Raw genomic sequence first — 18,019 nt, 5'->3', positions numbered from 1 at the left:
CCTGTGGCCAAGTCAGAGCAAGACAGGTAGGGGGCTAATTGCCAGACACGGTGATCAAAAGCCACCCTGGTAACAGTCAAGACCTGCTGTTCCATGGTCAGCGATGGCATCTAGACTCCTGATGGACGATCTTGGCTCTAATTGTGTCCCGTCAAGAGCCAGTAGCTGTAGCCCCCATCCTAGTCCAGTCTAGCTCAACCACAGAAGCTCTGTCAAGTTTCAGCCGGCACAGTCTCAACCACTTCACCACGGCATCCTGGCCACTAGTCAGGTCCATTGCCCCCGATCCCAACTGGTCATCCATCAACAGGTGGAGCTGGGTGCCATCCGCGTATTGGTGACAGCCCAGCCCAAAACTCCTGACTGGGCAAGAGGGCGCATATAAATTTTGAAAAGTATTGGGGAAAGGACTGGCCTTTGTGGCACCCCACACAGTAGGGGTGACGGGACTATAACTTTCCCCCCCAGCGCCACCCTGGAGAAAGGAAGAAAGCCACTTCCCGAAGTCCAAGGTGGGCGAGGGGCGGTGGTTTAACAGCTCATGATCAACCCTACCGAACGCTGATGAAAGATCAAGTAAGATCAGCAGCGCTGACTCACCTCGAACCAGCTATCAAGGGAGATAACCTGTGAGGGTAACCAGGGCAGTTTTGGTTCCATGACCAGGCTGGAAGCCTGACTGGAAAGGGTCAAGAGCTGATGGGTCATCCATGACTTCTGAGGGGTCATTTTGCCACACAGCCCACCTTGTTTCTGAGGACATTTGTGGACTGCTGATGGTGTTCTACTGGCCTATGGGTAGAGTTACACTTTTGGTGTGCTTTTTAGTTTGTTTTGTTCTCTCCTAATTTTTCTTTAATGCATTTAATTATTATTATGTAAGTTGCTTTGGGCTTTTTGGAAGAACAAGATATGCATTTTTAAAATAAATAAGGAATGACGTCATCAGTGACATGCATGACACAAATACTGGCAGCAGAAATGGATAAATAGGCATTTTTGCGTTCAGTCTGTGTCTCTGTTTTCCTCCCATCACTGCACTGTCCCCCAAGATTTAAGAGGGCTTTTCGAGCCTATGTAAGCATGTCCTGCTGGCCAGGCAGAGGACAAGCTTTCCTGATATCAACTGGTCGATGGGGTGTGGGTGGGGGGACAGAGGCCAAGGCCCTTCCCTCCTCACTACAGGAAGGCAATGGCAACAAGACTCATGAGGCAGAGGGACAAAGAGAAATGCTTTGTTTATATAGTCACTGGCTGACAGGAGGAGCTACAGAACTGCACCAAGGTCCAAGGCAGACAAGCAGATGCTGAGGCTTCTCTCAGATCATCTCTCTGTGGTAGGGAACTGATATTTAAAGGTCTTCTATCCTGAATTATATGTAATGTCATACTTTTGGCATTAAAGAGTTTGACAGACTAAAGTTACAATCAAACTTTAAATCAGATTTGTCTTTGCACATGTCCTATTAACAGTAGTCATGATAGCTCCATGAAAGCCCTATGTGTGAATCCTCTGAGGCCCATTGCCTTAGGAAAAGCCTTAGGGGAAGACCGGCCTCCACATGCTCAGAAGCATCTGGCCGGCCACCCTGAGGCTAGCCCAGCAAGGTTTTTCTTACATTAAGGGACTGGTTCTCTTCTATTAATGGAAAGATTTGTGACTCTCAAGTTATAATAGTGTTCCTATGGTTATGAAGGCATATCTTTTATATTACAATAAACCCATCAACTGAATAGGCGGACACCATTATTGCTGTATAAATAATGTACAAGAAAACCAAACAGTAGACACAACCACATTTTTTAGAACTTTCTTACTGTGATCCAAATGGTTGGCCTTGATGATTTTTTCTGAGTAGTCAGATATACTGGAACATTCAATCTAAAGAAGAATAGGAAAGGGGGGTGGAAAAAGATAGGGATAAAGGGTAGAGAAAGGAAGAATTTTGAGTTGAGCTTTTCAAAACCAGAGAATAGACCTAAGAACATAGGTACATAAAAGCATATAACTAAAAGGAAAGGAATGACTGCTGAACTGATTTAAGTTTATAGTATAGTTTAGATTGTCCTGACCTGGATGGCCCAGGCTAGCCTGATGTCGTCAGATCTCAAAAGCTAAGCAGGGTCAGCCTTGATTAGTAATTGGATGGGAGACCACCAAGAATACCAGGGTCATGACACAGAGGCAGGCAATGGCACACCACCACCTCTGAATTACTCTTGCCTTGAAAACCCTACGGGGTCATCATAGGTCAGCTGTGACTTGACAGCACTTTACACACACACACACACACACACACACACACACACAGAGGGCAGAGTAAAGATTCTCTCTGAGTTGGGATGTTTTAGCTACAGGTCTTATTATTCTATTTAAGAAAAAAATAAGAACTCTGATTATTTCCTGTCATATAGCGTGATTCAGGTCATACAGAGTGATTCAGAAAGGTGACAAGCCAACTGTATTGAGACTGTATTTGATTATATCACTTGGAATAAACAATTTTTAGGTGGGGCTTCAGCATGCAATCATCCAAATTAGTACCACTTCAGAATGCAGAGATGAAGGGCTGCCAACATGCCTGAAGAAAAATGTTCTGTCCTTATAACACAGGCTTAATGTGTGGGAATAGGCAGTTGAAGCTTTTCATGGAGGGAAATGTGTGTGTGTGTGTGTAAAGTGTCATCAAGTCACAGCTGACTTATGGCAACCGAGTAGGTTTTCAAGGCAAGAGACGGACAGAGGTGGTTTGCCATTGCCTCCCTCCGCACAGTGACCCTGGTATTCCTTGGTAGTCTCCCATCTGAGTACAAGCCAGGACTGACCCTGCCTAGCTTCTGAGATCTGACAAGATCAGGCTAGCGTGGGCCCCATTAATCCTCTGTTAAAGGGTAGGACATCTTTCTCTAGGCATGTTGGCAGCCCTAGTTTTACATGATTAAATTTTGACCAGATGTTTAGCAGAAGCCGAGCTACACTTAGTGGGGCAATGCAAAGACATTATTGCAAGCCAGGAGAAATGGGTTGCTGTGAATACATACAGTCTTAGGAGCTTGGTCTAAAGTGGCATGCAGAGTCCATGGGCGAAAACGCATGGTTGCTTTAGCCTCCTTTATTCCCTGTTTCAGCCAGGATTCAGCCAGGATAGAACGCATGCGTTTCACCAAACGTGTGTTTGATCCTGGCTGAATCCTGGCTGAAACAGGGAATAAAGGAGGCTAAAGCGACCGTGCGTTTTTGCCCCATGACAAAAGGCATGGTAATGTTTCTTAATGAGTGTACATATCACCTCTTTAAGTGTTAGAAATTGGTTCTATCCAAAAATTTATCAGAACAGAATCTACATGAACAGAATCAAGCCCACAGATTATTATCCTCTACTGCTAATCCATGTGGGAACAAATGATATTGCCCAGCACAGCCCAGAATGTATTAAAAGAGACTATGCAGCTCTGGACAAGAAGATGAAGGACCTGAGGGCCCAGGTTGTGTTTTCATCCATTCTTCCTGTTGAAGGAAAAAAGAATACTGTGAATAAACGACCAGCTACATAGATGGTGTCATCAGGAAAGGTTTGGTTTATTGGGATCATGGCTCACACTTTCCACATGAAGCTCTGTTATCAGATGATTTGCACATTATGAAGGTAGGAAAAATGTGTTTGGTAAGAGCCTTGCAAATGGATAAGGAGGGCTTTAAACTAGATCCTATGGGGAAGCGAGACAAAACCTTAAAGCCTAGTATAATGCCAATAACTGGAGATGAGAACACAAAAGATTTATGGGGAGTGGCCAATATGCAAGGAAACATTAACTCATGGGTAAGCCCAGAAATGAAATCCTGAGGGCACGTAAACCATGGATTCCAATGTCTCTTCAGTAATGGTTAGAGTATGGGAAAAAAGCAGAAGGAACTTGAAGTCCTGGGACTAGGCATTACTGAAACTTGGTGGGATGACACTCATGATTGGAATATTAGGATTGATAGGTACAACTTGTTTAAAAGGGATAGATAGATAAGGGGGGAGTAGTAGTATTAGATGTCAAGGATGTGTATACTTTTGAGGAAATACATGAATCTGAGCATGGAAGTTCAGTCAAGAGTCTCTGGGAAAAAATAAAAGGAGTAAGAAATAATAGTGATATTGTGGTGGGTTTGTGGTATAGACCACAAAACCAGGCAGAGAACTTGGATGAGACACTCCTAGACCAGATTACAAAGTTGTCAAAGAGATGGGACACAGTGGTCATGGGAGATTTCAATTACCCGGATATATGTTGAAAGTCCAACACTGCTAAAAGTGGAAGGTCAAATGAATTCCTGACTTGTCTTGCAGATAACGTCATTTTCCAGACAGTGGAGAGGGAAACAAGGGGTTCTGCTATCTTGGACTTGGTTCTTACCAACAGCGAACAACTGGTTGATGAGGTGAAAGGAGTGGGAACCCTGGGTAGTAGTGACCATGTAATTTGGAATTTACAAGCCTAGATGAGGGAAACGCTGTACATAGTCAGACATATAGGCTGGACTTTAGGAGAGCAAATTTTAACAAACTTAAAGTTATGCTAGGTAGAATCCTAGGTTCAGAAATACTTAAGAGAGTTTTTAATTGGGTTTTATTGTTTAATTTTAGAATTATTACTTTATTATTAATATTGATATGTTTGATGTTCCCCGCCCCGAACCTGGTCTTGGCCGGGAAGGGCGGGTTATAAATTGAACACACACACAAAAAGAGGGGTGAGAGTTTCTTAAAAGTGAAATATTAAAGGCACAATCACAAACGATTCCTACGAGAAGGAAAAATGGGAGGAGTCTAAAGAAGCCAGGGTGGCTTCATAAAAAAGCTTTCTAAAGATTTGAGAAATAAAAAAGACTCATTTAGGAAATGGAAAGAGGGCCTTACAACCAAGCATGAATATAAACAAATAACCAGTGCTTGTAGGGAGAGTGTTAGAAAAGATAAAGATCAGTACGAGCTTAGGCTAGTGAGAGATGCTACACACAGTAAAAAGGGGTTCTTTTGTAATGTTCATAAAAAAGAACAAGGTCATGGCTGGCATATTGCGGGGAAAGGGAAGTGAAATTGTAACAGGAGATGAAGAGAGGGCAGAACTGCTCAATACCTACTTTTTCTCAGTCTTCTCTTTTGAGGGAAATGGTGCTCAACATGGCAAAAACAGAACAGATGATGAGAGAAGGGAGTTGCAGCCTAGGATCAGTATAGGGGTAGTACATAAACACCTAGCTGCTTTAAATGAAAGTAAGTCCTCAGGGCCAGAAGAATTGTATCCAAGGGTACTAAAAGAACTCGCTGTTGTAATTTCTGAGCCCCTGTCCATTATTTTTGAGAATTCTTGGAGAACAAGTGAGGTGCCAGAAGATTGGAGGCGGGCAAATGTTGCCTCCATCTTCAAGAAGGGGGAAAATGAGGATCCGGTAACTACCAACCCATCAGTTTGATGTCTATACCTGGAAAAGTTTTAGAACAAACCATCAGTCAGTCCTTGAACATTTAGAAAGAATGGCTGTGATTACGAAGAGCCAGCATGGGTTTCTCAAGAACAAGTCATATCAGACTAACCTCATCTCTTTTTTTGAGAAAGTTACTACCATGCTGGATATGCTGTGGATATGGTTTATCTTGACTTCAAGTAAGGCTTTTGATAAGGTTCCTCATAATATTCTTGTTGACAAGTTGGTAAAATGTGGGTTAGATCCTATTATTGTTAGGTGGATCTGTAACTGGTTGACAGATCACACCCAAAGAGTGCTTGTTAATGGTTCCTCAACCACTTGGAGAGAATTGACTAGTGGAGTGCCTCAGGGATCTGTCCTAGGACCTGTGTTGTTCAAATTCTTTATAAATGATCTGGATGAAGGAATAGAGGGGATGCATATTAAATTTGCAGATGATACTAAATTGGGAGGGGTAGCAAATATGGTAGAAGACAGAGCCAAGATGCAGGATGATCGTGACAGGCTGGAGAACTGAGTTAAAACTAATAAAATAAATTTCAATGGAGATAGACTTGTCTTGGCAGTAGTATGTGCAAAACAGACCTAGGGGTCTTAGTAGACCATACATTGAACATGAGTCAGCAGTGTGATGCAGTAGCTAAAAAGTCAAATGCGATTTTGGGCTGTATCAAAAGAACTATAGTATCCAGATAATGCAATATGATGGTATCGCTTTACTCTGCTCTGGTTAGACCTCACCTAGAGTATTGTGTTCAGTTTTGGGCACCACAATTTAAGAAGGATGTAGACAAGCTGGAACGTGTCTAGAGGAAGGCAATGAAGACATTGAAGGAGAAAGGCTTGGAGAAAGGTGCTTGCCCCATCCCAGATAAGAGAGGGATGACTTGAAGCTTCAGAGGAGTGTAGTGTCAGAGGGTGTTCAATCCTGGTAATATGCCAGGAAGAGTTCCTGTTTGCTTTTTGGGGGGTGGGTCGGCGTGGAGGCTTACATAGCCGAAGCCTTGTTGAGGCAACTCACTTCCAACAATTGCCTGGTAAACTTCTGTTGGAAACTTGTGAGCCCATTCCAGTCCCATGCCACGGGCATTGCTGTGAGACCACCACTCAAGGACAGCAGCCCTCCGTCTAGAGGGGACCACAGAGGAGGCCATGAGGAGAGGAAGCAGGTGACTTCCAGCTACGCGGCCTGTTTTTCATAGGTGTAAGATTCTGGGGTCAGTGCCATGAGACATTTCTTTTTTATTAAGCTTGAGGGAAGAGTTCTGTGCATTTGTAAAAGATTCAGGGGGCAATCCTAAGGCCTGGCTTGACACTGCTGGGGATAGCTGCTAGCCCCCATTTCATCATAAATCAGATTTTTGCAGTTACGCCAGCATCGTGGCTGACCAATGCTGTGCTGGTAAACCTAGCACTGGCATAGGGGCCAGATATGGGCAGCACCAAGGGCATGCTGGGTCAACAGTTGGTGTCTTAAGCCCTCACAGTCCTGCCCTCACGCATCCTGCCCTCTGCACAAGGCTACCCTGGTACACATGAACACATGAAGCTGCCTTATACTGAATCAGACCCTTTGCCCATCAAAGTCAGTCTTGTCTACTCAGACCGGCAGCGGCTCTCCAGGGTCTCAGGCAGAGGTCTTTCACATCACCTACTCGCCTGGTCCCTTTAACTGGAGATGCTGGGATTGAACCTGGGACCTTCTGCATGCCAAGCAGATGCTCTACCACTGAGCCACAGCTCCTCCTTTTTAGAAGGGAGTGTAAAATCTCTGGTACAAATACACACATTGCCAGGGAGACCAGTGGGAGTAAAAAGATGACCCCCCCACCTCCCACCATGTCTACATGGCCAGGGCACAGTTTAGGATGCAAACTAAGTCTGCAGTCAATCCCAGCTCTTTTAAGCACAGAACCATGAAATCAGCACAAAAGAATGTGAATGGAGGAATCCCGCGTGCGAGTGATGGAAACAACCAGCCCGACCACATTTCTTGGTGACTAGGAGCCACTCGCTGACTCACGATCTTCTGGAGTAGCCCCAACAGGAATGGCCATTAAGATTGCAATGCAATTCCCTACAAGGTATGGGTAAGTACTGGCTGAATAACTACAATGTCTCCCTGTTAGCTCTAGTCCCATGATAATCCCATAAACAGACATCCGTAGACAAGTAATCCAAAAGAGAGTTGATTTATTGGAAAATCCACAGGTTAACAGAAGCTAAGAGTCAAATGGACACTAATGAAAACTATAAGCACGGTACAGGGCATATATGAAAGAGCATAGGGCAAATCAGGGTAGATCTGGATGCCATGGCAACCCCCCTTGCAGGAGCTGTCAGGGAGGTAGGATTCTACCGGCATTCCCACAGAGTCCAGTCAGAACACGTTGTCTGCAGGGCTAGAGCTGGCCTTGGCCAGCACCTGGAGAAACCACAACATCCTTTTCTCAGGCCATGCCTGACACTCCCACAACAAATGCATCTCACCATGCGGGAACTCCTAAGGGAAGCCATGGCTAAGTACATGAGCCCACACAACAGCTAAATGCTGTGCGGTAGTGTTGCCAACTCTCACCATGACAAGCTGTTAAAAAAACAGTTGTTTGACCTATCTTGAGTTGTACCTATCTTGAGCATACCATGATAGGGTTACCTCTACCCGTGATTCTGTAGTCTGTCAAGGGCACTGGAGCCTTGCTACACCAAGAGAGTTGGGCTAATCTCCTGTTAAGGAAAAATATCCCAACACGCAGCCACTTCAAATTCTTTTGTTATTTTTATATTTTTCCTATGCTTAGTATCTCTTTAAATACCAGTTCACAAAGTTTTCATAACACGATTTACAATACTAAACCACCATAGACAAGATAGATAAATTGTCCACAATGTCCTGCAATCCAAGTCCTCAAAGAGAAATTACAGATGTCTTGCTGCACAGTGTCGTCTTGCAATATGTCTTCTAAAAGTCAGCTGACAAGCTGACCAATAGGATTCCTCTTTTGCACAGCCATTTAACAATCCATACTCAGTATCCACCGTAGTGAATATATGCAGGCTAATGCAATAATATGACAAGCAACCGGTTATGCCTTGTTTCACTGGATTTCTGCTTCTTCAGATAATTACAATTTCATCTACAAAACATAATGGTATAGATAATATAATGCTCCTTACATTTATCAATTATAAAAAATATAATATAATTACATGCAAGTATTATTTTACCAATATTAATATCCTTTTACCCGATCACAATTTTGCGATTCAAAGTTCCATGCTCATAAGCCTTATAGGCACCTTAGATTCCTAAGCTTAACTATTCTACTTTAAAGATCACACAGCAAACGACAGGTGTATGCATTCAACTTCCTTGTAAAAGGTAAGTATTCTGTTGTACTTAGCATTCACTACAGCCCTAAACTATGACCTACCCCATGGGATTCACAATTATAACTATGGATATGTCCTATAATATCTAGCACTCATTTACAAAGATGTCTCCATATCACTTATAATGTCAGGCTACTTCTCTTTTACATTGTATAAATTCATACAGGTGATATCATTTCATTTCACAGGTACAACAAGGGATAATTCCATCTTAATTGTGATTTTTCAAGGTTAACAACTATAATTCACTCCCCTTTGAATTACAACCTGTTATGTAATTTCATACATGTAATATCATTTCAATCTACAGGTACATCAAGGGATAAATCTTACAGTCAACTCTTTTACGAAAGGTAAGTACTCTCTATGATCTACTCCCTTTGAATTACTGCCTGTTGTACACATTCATAGTGCAGGTAAATCAAAGGATAATTCTTACATTCTACTACTCTTACACGAGAATAGTACTCTATTGGTATTGTAATTCCCTATAGCTATCTATAGCACTCATTTACAAAGATGTCTCCATATCACTTATAATGTCAGGCTATTTCTCTTTTACATTATATAAATTCATACAGGTGATATCATTCCATTTCACAGGTACAACAAGGGATAATTCCACCTTAATTGTGATTTTCCAAGGTTAACAACTATAATTCACTCCCTTTGAATTACAACCTGTTATATAATTTCATACATATAATCATTTCATTCTACAGGTACATCAAGGGATAAATCTTACAGTCAACTCTTTTACAACAGGTATGTACTCTATATGATCTACTCCTTTTGAATTACTGCCTGTTATACACATTCATAGTGCAAGTAAATCAAGGATAACTCTTACGTTCTTCTACTCTTGCAAAAGAATAGTACTCAGTGTTGTAATTCCCTATGGCTACCACTACTTTCTCTCCCTTTAGAATTACAACCAGTTATGTGCAAAATCTACTTATTCCTTATTTACAAAAAACAGATGCGGTCCAAGGAGGAATTTAGGCCAAATGGCTGAACCGAATTGAACATATGGATAAAACACGCCTCCTGCTGGCCATAGGTAGCCATAGGGAATTACAACAGCTGACTTTTAGAAGACATATTGCAAGACGACACTGTGCAGCAAGACATCTGTAATTTCTCTTTGAGGACTTGGATTGCAGGACATTGTGGACAATTTATCTATCTTGTCTATGGTGGTTTAGTTTTGTAAATCGTGTTATGAAAACTTTGTGAACTGGTATTTAAAGAGATACTAAGCATAGGAAAAATATAAAAATAACAAAAGAATTGGAAGTGGCTGTGTGTTGGGATATTTTTCCTTAACAGGAGATTAGCCAGCCTCTATATACAACACACCAAGAGAGTTGGCAACCCCATCCATCTGCCTTTCTTTCAAAACCCCATTTCTGATAACATGTGGCTTGTTTTAAAGTTCTGTTTATGTTTGTTTAGCAAGAGCCCCGTGGCGCAGAGTGGTCAGCTGCAGTACCGCAGTCCAAGCTCTGCTCACGACCTGAGTTTGATCCCGACGGAAGTTGGTTTCAGGTAGCCGGCTCAAGGTCGACTCAGCCTTCCATCCTTCCGAGGTCGGTAAAATGAGTACCCAGGTTGCTGGGGGTAAAGGGAAGATGACTGGGGAAGGCAATGGCAAACCACCCCATAAACATAGTCTGCCTAGTAAACGTTGGGATGTGACGTCATCCCATGGGTCAGGAATGACCTGGTGCTTGCACCTTTACATTTTACTTCTTTATGTTTGCTTGGGAGTTGGTAGGTAAGGATTGATTTCCACTCACTGCTCATATTTTCAACAGTTTTCAAGTTTCCAACAGGGAAGGGATGTCACACTAGTGAGCATGGTAGGTCTGAGAGGGCTTTTCTGAGTTCCCAGGTCACCCTGACCGCTGTTGGTGTATTAATAACAATAAAAATAATAATATATAATAATTACAAAACTAGGGCTGTCAATTCGGTTCGGCCCGAACTGAAAATCAGCCGAATTTCCCCTGATTCGGTGGTTTTTAGTTCGGGAGGAACCGAACTCAAAACTGGCGGGCAACCAGGGGGGCCGAATTCAGCGAGTTCGGGAGTTCGCAAATAAATTCGGCAAATTCGGCCGTCAGTAAGCAGCATAACCGTCAGTAAGCAGCATTCTCCTCCCCCGGCCAATCGGTGGGCAAGCTGGGTCTTCTTCTGGCCAATCAGTCAGGATTGAGTACTGGAGGAATCAGCTGATGTGCGGCCCGGCCAGGGAGAGAGAGAGAGAGAGAGAGAGAAATCCTCGTGTGTGTGTGGGGGGGTGCTTGTGCACATTCGCTCCTTTCTGTGGCTGCAGGGGGCGTATTTTTGGGGGTACAGACACAAAACTTTCACTGGAGCTTCAGATGAAGCTTCTTAAGGTACCCCCCAAGTTTTGTAAACATTGGGTCAGGGGGTCCCGAGATATGGGCTCCCCCCTTTTTCTTTCCATGGCTGCAGGGACGCATTTTTGGGGGTACAGATCCCAAACTTTGAGCGGAGTTTCAGACCAGTGTTCTTAAGATACCCCCCAAGTTTTGTAAACATTGGGTCAGGGGGTCTCGAGATATGGGCTCTCCCCCTTTTCCCTCCCCCCTTTTTCCATTTATGTGGCTGCAGGGGGCGCTTTTTTGGGGATATAGCCCCCAAACTTTTAGCATAGCTTCAGTCAATTATTCTTAAGATACTACCCAAGTTTTGTAAAGATGGGTTCAGTGGGGGCAGAAATATCGCCTCCCCCCTTTTCTCTTTCCAGGGCTGCAGGGGGTGCATTTTTGGGGGTGCAGATCCCAAACTTTGAGCAGAGTTTCAGACCAGTGTTCTTAAGATACCCCCCAAGTTTTGTGAACATTGGGTCAGGGGGTCCCGAGATATGGGCTCCCCCCTTTTTCTTTCCATGGCTGCAGGGGGCGCATTTTTGGGGGTACAGATCCCAAACTTTGAGCAGAGTTTCAGACCAGTGTTCTTAAGATACCCCCCAAGTTTTGTAAACATTGGGTCAGGGGGTCTCGAGATATGGGCTCTCCCCCTTTTCCCTCCCCCCTTTTTCCATTTATGTGGCTGCAGGGGGCGCTTTTTGGGGGATATAGCCCCCAAACTTTTAGCATAGCTTCAGTGAATTATTCTTAAGATACTACCCAAGTTTTGTAAAGATGGGTTCAGTGGGGGCAGAAATATCGCCTCCCCCCTTTTCTCTTTCCATGGCTGTAGGGGACGCATTTTTGGGGGTGCAGATCCCAAACTTTGAGCGGAGTTTCAGACCAGTGTTCTTAAGATACCCCCCAAGTTTTGTGAACATTGGGTCAGGGGGTCCCGAGATATGGGCTTTCCCCTTTCCCCTTTTCCCTATTGGGATGAATGGATCAGATCCTGTGCATCTTCTCCAGAGCAAAACGTTCCGTGCCTAATTGGAATCATCTTGGATTACAAGTCCTCTCTTCAGCCCCTCTTGATGGAACAGAAGACAGCCACAGTAAGACCCCTTTGGGGGCTTTAATCTATAATTTTTCTCCTGTGTATGTGTGTGTGTGGGGGGGAAGCAGAGTCTGTGTGTGTGTGGGGAGGGAGCAGTTTCTGTGGGTGGGGGGGAAGCCAAAGGGGGCTTTCGTCGGTTCTGCCTGGGGTGTGTGTTCCCCCTCGAGTCTCTCGCTCCCTGGTTTGAGGGGGGAGGTTCCAGTTGTGTGTTGCAAAGGTGTTGTTTAACAAGGTTGTGTTTGCAGTTGTTTTGCTAATTTCTCAGCTGTTGTCGGGGCTGGGAGCTTTGTGCATGGGCGGCAAGCTCTGCTGAGAGATGCACATTAAGGGTGGGGGGACCCCTTTCAGGGCCCATATCTCAGCCCCCCCCTGACCCAATCTTTACAAAACTTGGGGAGTCTTTCAATAAACGTCCTTTGAAGCTCTGCCAAAAGTTTGGGACCTCTAACCCCAAAAATGCCCCCCCAGAGCCGCGGAAAGGCGTGATTGTGTTTTTAATGGCTTTATTCGGCCGAATTTTTTTCCGAACTTTGAATTCCCGCCGAATTGAATGGATCCGAAGTGGGGGAGTTCGGACTTCGGCACGTACCGAACCCACAAGGGCCAAATTCGGCCGAATCCGAACTGTACCAAAAAAATTTTTTTGACAGCCTTATACAAAACAGCCCAAGGATGGGTGTGGGCTGGATCCAGCTGAGGATATCCATGGACAGAAGGGATTTCCATCTGCAGACCCCAACATTCTTACCTCCCCACTCCCAATTCAGCCCAATTGCTACTCCTGGGGAACAGAGGGGCCCCAGGAACCTTGCAGGGACAGTCACCATCCTGAATTCTTTGATATCATCCGCTGACTTGGTCAATATACCCAATTCCAGATCACTAATAAATAATGTAAATAGCACCACTCCAAATATTGATCTTACTGCTCACTTCCCATAGTGGGAATGAAAGAAGAAGAAGAGCTGGTTTTATACCCCGCTTTTCTCTACCTTAAGGAGTCTCAAAGCGGCTTACAATCACCTTACCTTCCCCATAACAGGCACCTTGAGAGGTAGGTGAGGCTGAGAGAGTTTGGAGGGAACTGTAACTAGCCCAAGGTCACATGAAGAACACATGAAGTTGCCTTATACTGAATCAGACATTTGGTCCATCAAAGTCAGTATTGTCTACTCAGACCGGCAGCGGCTCTCCAGGGTCTCAGGCAGAGGTCTTTCACATCATCCTCCCGCCTAGTCCCTTTAACTGGAGATGCTGGGGATTGAACCTGGGACCTTCTGCATGCCAAGCAGATGCTCTACAAACTGAGCCACGGCCCCTCCCACAGCCCCTCATCCAGCAGGCTTCATGTAGAGGAGTAGGGAATCGAACTCGGTTCTCCAGATTAGAGTCCACCGCTCTTAACCACTACACCACACTAGCTCTCCAATTGTTCATTTATTTCTGCTTTCTGCTTCCTGTCAGTTAACCAATTTTAATGCTCTTATCCAATGACAACTAAACTGACTCAGGAATCATCAGCAAGGAAAACTGTCAAATGACTTTTGGAAGTTGAAGTATATAATGGGGTGGATCCCATGCTTATCCTACCACTCCACCGAGCAAAGGAGGCCCCAAAAGAAATCCAAAAACTGGGCTGGCCTTACAGATACATGGCTTACATTAATCTATGTATCTCATTCCCGAGTGTGGCCCCTGCCTGCAGATTCTTAGATCCGCAGAGAGGGGACACGCTTTCCCCAACAGGTTTTTCTGCTGACTAAGGGGACCTCCTGGGTTTGCGGAAAAATACAAAAAGTTTTAAAAATAAAGAGGGGGTTAAACCCCCCCCCAAAAAAACAACTAAACAAAGTGTTGTCTGCACATGCTCAGAGAATACACTTACCCCCTTAGAGCCTGGCGAGAGTTGTGGTGGCAGAGGAGGATCCTGGGCTCGGATTCCATGGTGGAGTCAGCAGCAGAGTCTGCCCATGGCAGAGTTTGGGAGCGCGGCAGCAGCAGAGCTCATCCACGGTGACGGGGGAGCCCGACAGCCGACAGCAGGCCTGCTCCCCACCCACCCACTTCGCTGCAAGGTAAGCAATGGGAGGGGGAGGTGGGATTTCCCCCTCCCCTGCAGTGGAGGCCAGGAGCCACTCCAGACCCGAGATGGTGAGAGAGCGGGGTTGGGGGGGGAGGCCTCACCATGCCATCACGGAGCGGCTTTGGGCGAGCTTGCGAGTGAGTGGGGCTGGGAGGTGAGGAGGCCTAGAGCTGCGATTGGGGGCAGATGGGACTTCCCCCCCCCAAATGTGAGATGGGATTCCCCCTGTGAGTTCCGTGGGGCCCCACTTGTGTCTTCTGTTTTACAATGGCCATTATCCACATTTTGGTGATATGTTGAATTTTCACTGGTGGGTATATTCATCATGAAAAGGAAGCCGAGGAGTGGTGTTTACCCTGACTTTTTAATGCTTGTTTGCTGCCTCTCTTGGCAACTCCATCAACATTGTTGACAAACAGTAAGTGTTCTTCTCATAGGCTACCTGATCCCATCTGTTCAGGGGTCATGGAAACAGTGCAAGCCAAGGAACTAATCGGATCGGGATACAAGTGGATAACACTGAAGTCCTCACTCTAAAATGCATTCTTATCACTGAGACAACCAGTGTGGTGTAGTGGTTAAGAGTGGTGGTTTGGAGTGGAGGAGACTGATCTGGAGACCAGTTTTGATTCCCCACTCCTCCACATGAGTGGCGGAGGCTAATCTGGTGAACTGGGTTGGTTTCCCCACTCCTCCACATGAAGCCAGCTGGGTGACCTTGGGCTAGTCACAGCTCTCTTAGAGCTCTCTCAGCCCCACCTTCCTCACAGGGTGTCTGTTGTGGGGAGGGGAAGGGAAGGCGATTGTAAGCCGGTTTGATTCTTCTTTAAGTGGCATAGAAAGTCGGCATATAAAAACTAACTTCTTCTTCTTCTATTTGAGACCAACAAGAGCCAAAGGGAGCCAAAGCTCCCTTTGTTGGTATCTGACAAGGGTGGCATCGACTTTCCATATCTGCAACTGGACCTTGTGCAGCGGGCAGAACACACATCATCCCGTGAGGGCAAGGGGAGGGGGAGCAGAGAACAGATGATCCTGCCAAGACACTAGAGGGGCTTTCCCAAGGAAATGGGGGTTCCTGGCAGCAAGGAGGCAAAAGGTCTTTGATGGTCTACTGGGTAGCAAAACAGGCCACTGTAGGAAAACCAAGCTCAAAGGAAAAACGGCAAGGAGGAGGTGAGGTAGAATTGACCACTCCTGGTTCTTAGGCAGGGTTCGACTTAAAGCATCCTCCTGAAAGCTCTCCTTCCCAGCTATTACGTATAGTCTATAAAATACAATCATAATGTCTGTGATGACACTATAGCAAAAGAAATGACAGATCTTAATGCTCTGTGTCTAAGAGGGTAGGGCGACAAATTGATTTAGCAGGAGACCAGGAACTACTGGTAGAGATACCCTTACAGCAGGTACCCCATTCTGTAAGGGAGGCATATGAGGTTACACAAAAATCCAGAGACACAGAGCCAAAGAGGATGCCACAGGAAAAATTATGACACTGAGGACCACCAGGTCAGCACACAGGACTATCTGCCTTGGAAGAGAGAGAGAAACAATATTGTGCCCAAGTGTCCCATACAGGCACACTTTTACTGCAGTAAAAATTCAACTGCAGTTGAGGAGACCATAAAGGCTCCTTTTGTTCTGTGTCAAACAGAAGAAAAGGGCCATGTTTTGCTCATGAATATTTGCACACCAAACACAGAGGGGCTTTCTGCAGGGAGGTAGAGAGAAGTTGTTGTCTCTCAAAATTGTCTTTTTATTATAGCTTATTATTGATTTTACCTTGATGACATAGGCCTGTTTCTTAATGTTTGTGTTTCATTGACTTTTTAACGATTGGCTTTTTAAATTATTTGGTTTCACTAGTTGTAAGCTACTTAAAGTTCTGGAGCGGGAACACATAAATGTTCTAAATACATAAATAAAATTATGGCAGGGAACCAGACCTATATTTCTAACAATTGTAAGGTAACCAAGCAAAACTTAGAAACTGTAATCCACTAAATCAGATCATACAGAACTAAAAATAGGAAGAAGTAGCAGGGATAAAACCCTTGCTCAGTCACAGGGGAATCCATAGATGGAATTCTTCCTTTATTTGGAAGGCAGGTGACCTCCACACAGTAAAGAATGGCAAGGTCGCTAAGCGATGGGGAGTGAGTCCCCAAAACAAAGTGATGGCAAGTGAGTCCCCACAACACAGATGGGGGAAACAATAGGAAACAGTCAGACAAAACAATGTTTTGACTCCCAAGCGATGGGAGTCATTTTCATCTAAAAGTTCAGAAAGAGTGGAAATCAGCCAATGACAGATAAGGCCACAGATCCACAGTATATCTTTTTAGAGTACAGATGGAAAGAGGGTATTCACAGTAGGAATAGGAGTAAAGTATTTGGAAGCTGCTAAAGGACTGGTACCCAGGATCCTCATATAAGAGGAGAGGCAAAAGAGGACTTGTCAATGAGCCTGTTCTTTCTCATTTTTCTTAGGGCATCATCTGCCCAGGTATTAAGCACTTCATAGTCCTCAAGTAGTAAATCCCCCACACTGCCTCATGTAGCCAAGACACTGAATCTAAGCATATGTAAAACAGCAGCTGAGGCTATGGACCAGGTAGAACAAAGATAAACATCTGTTGGAGAGCTTGGTGGCCTCAGTTTATAACACCTTGGCTAACCTCTACCAGATGGAGTCAAAGAGAAGGGTCATGTGCTGGGGGGGAGCCGGTAATTAGCCTGTTAAAGGGAAATTGCTGAGGAGGATATAGCTGCTTGCCAAGGGCACATATCTTAAAGACTTTGCTGAATGAGAGGTGGAGCGATATTTTATCTGCATTGCATGAACATCAACAGAGATTAGTGTAAAGAGGATGGAACAATCCTGAAAGAATATGCATATTCTGAAGGTTTCCAGAAGCAGCTCTATCAGAAGCCAGTTTAGAAAAGACTGCAATGTCCAGGGAGACTTCTTCCATCAGAGTACCTACTGTGAGTAGAGACGTAAGTCCTCCTTTAGAGAGACGGATGCAGAGTTGCAGGGGGTGTGATGTGTGGATGACTCTGAAGGCTGGTCAAAACTGGTGGAATGGAGAACTCTTCCTCAGAATCAGTGATGATTCTAGTCCTCAGAACACCAGGGACAGTCTTATGTGGAGCGATGCCAATAAAAGAGAGGAAAGGAGTGAGAGCAAAGCCTGAACATAAACACACATGGAATGATGAGCCTCAGAGGTGCCCTCACAGTCAAGACAAAAGCATCACCACTTCTGTCAGAAAAGGCAGCTGAAAATACCCAAGACACTTCTTCAATGATTGGGAAGACTGCAATGGAACCAAGCAAAGAGTGGCATATTGCTTAAGCTTGCCCTCAGAAAGGGATTTTGAGACACCCTCCAGGAGTGAGGAGGGGGTGTAAAGCCAAGCATCTGCTCCAAAACAACGTCTTCCTAGTCAACAGCTAGAACAAAATCAGGTGGAGCCAAGCTTGATTTATTTGAGTGTGAGCCTTAGAGCTAGGCATTAGCAGGAGTTTCAAAATAGGTGTGCTGGGTAGAGAGAGATCAAAG

The 18,019-nt window shown here is 44.8% G+C and overlaps 1 protein-coding gene across 1 annotated transcript in view; it reads right to left on the bottom strand.

Moving 5' to 3' along the window:
* The window catches only part of PRMT8 (protein arginine methyltransferase 8), an 80,765-nt gene that overhangs the window by 36,822 nt on the left and 25,924 nt on the right, over nucleotides 1-18,019 (bottom strand). The window contains exon 3 of the mRNA XM_056855132.1: nucleotides 1,819-1,882. Within this exon, the coding sequence (XP_056711110.1) occupies nucleotides 1,819-1,882 (64 nt within the window). The remainder of the gene's footprint in view (nucleotides 1-1,818; nucleotides 1,883-18,019) is intronic.

The sequence above is a fragment of the Euleptes europaea genome, chromosome 9, assembly GCF_029931775.1.
Source record: "Euleptes europaea isolate rEulEur1 chromosome 9, rEulEur1.hap1, whole genome shotgun sequence".
In the NCBI taxonomy this organism is placed as follows: domain Eukaryota; kingdom Metazoa; phylum Chordata; class Lepidosauria; order Squamata; family Sphaerodactylidae; genus Euleptes; species Euleptes europaea.
Note: the sequence above shows the minus strand (reverse complement) of the source record. Positions and strands in the feature narration are given on the sequence as shown.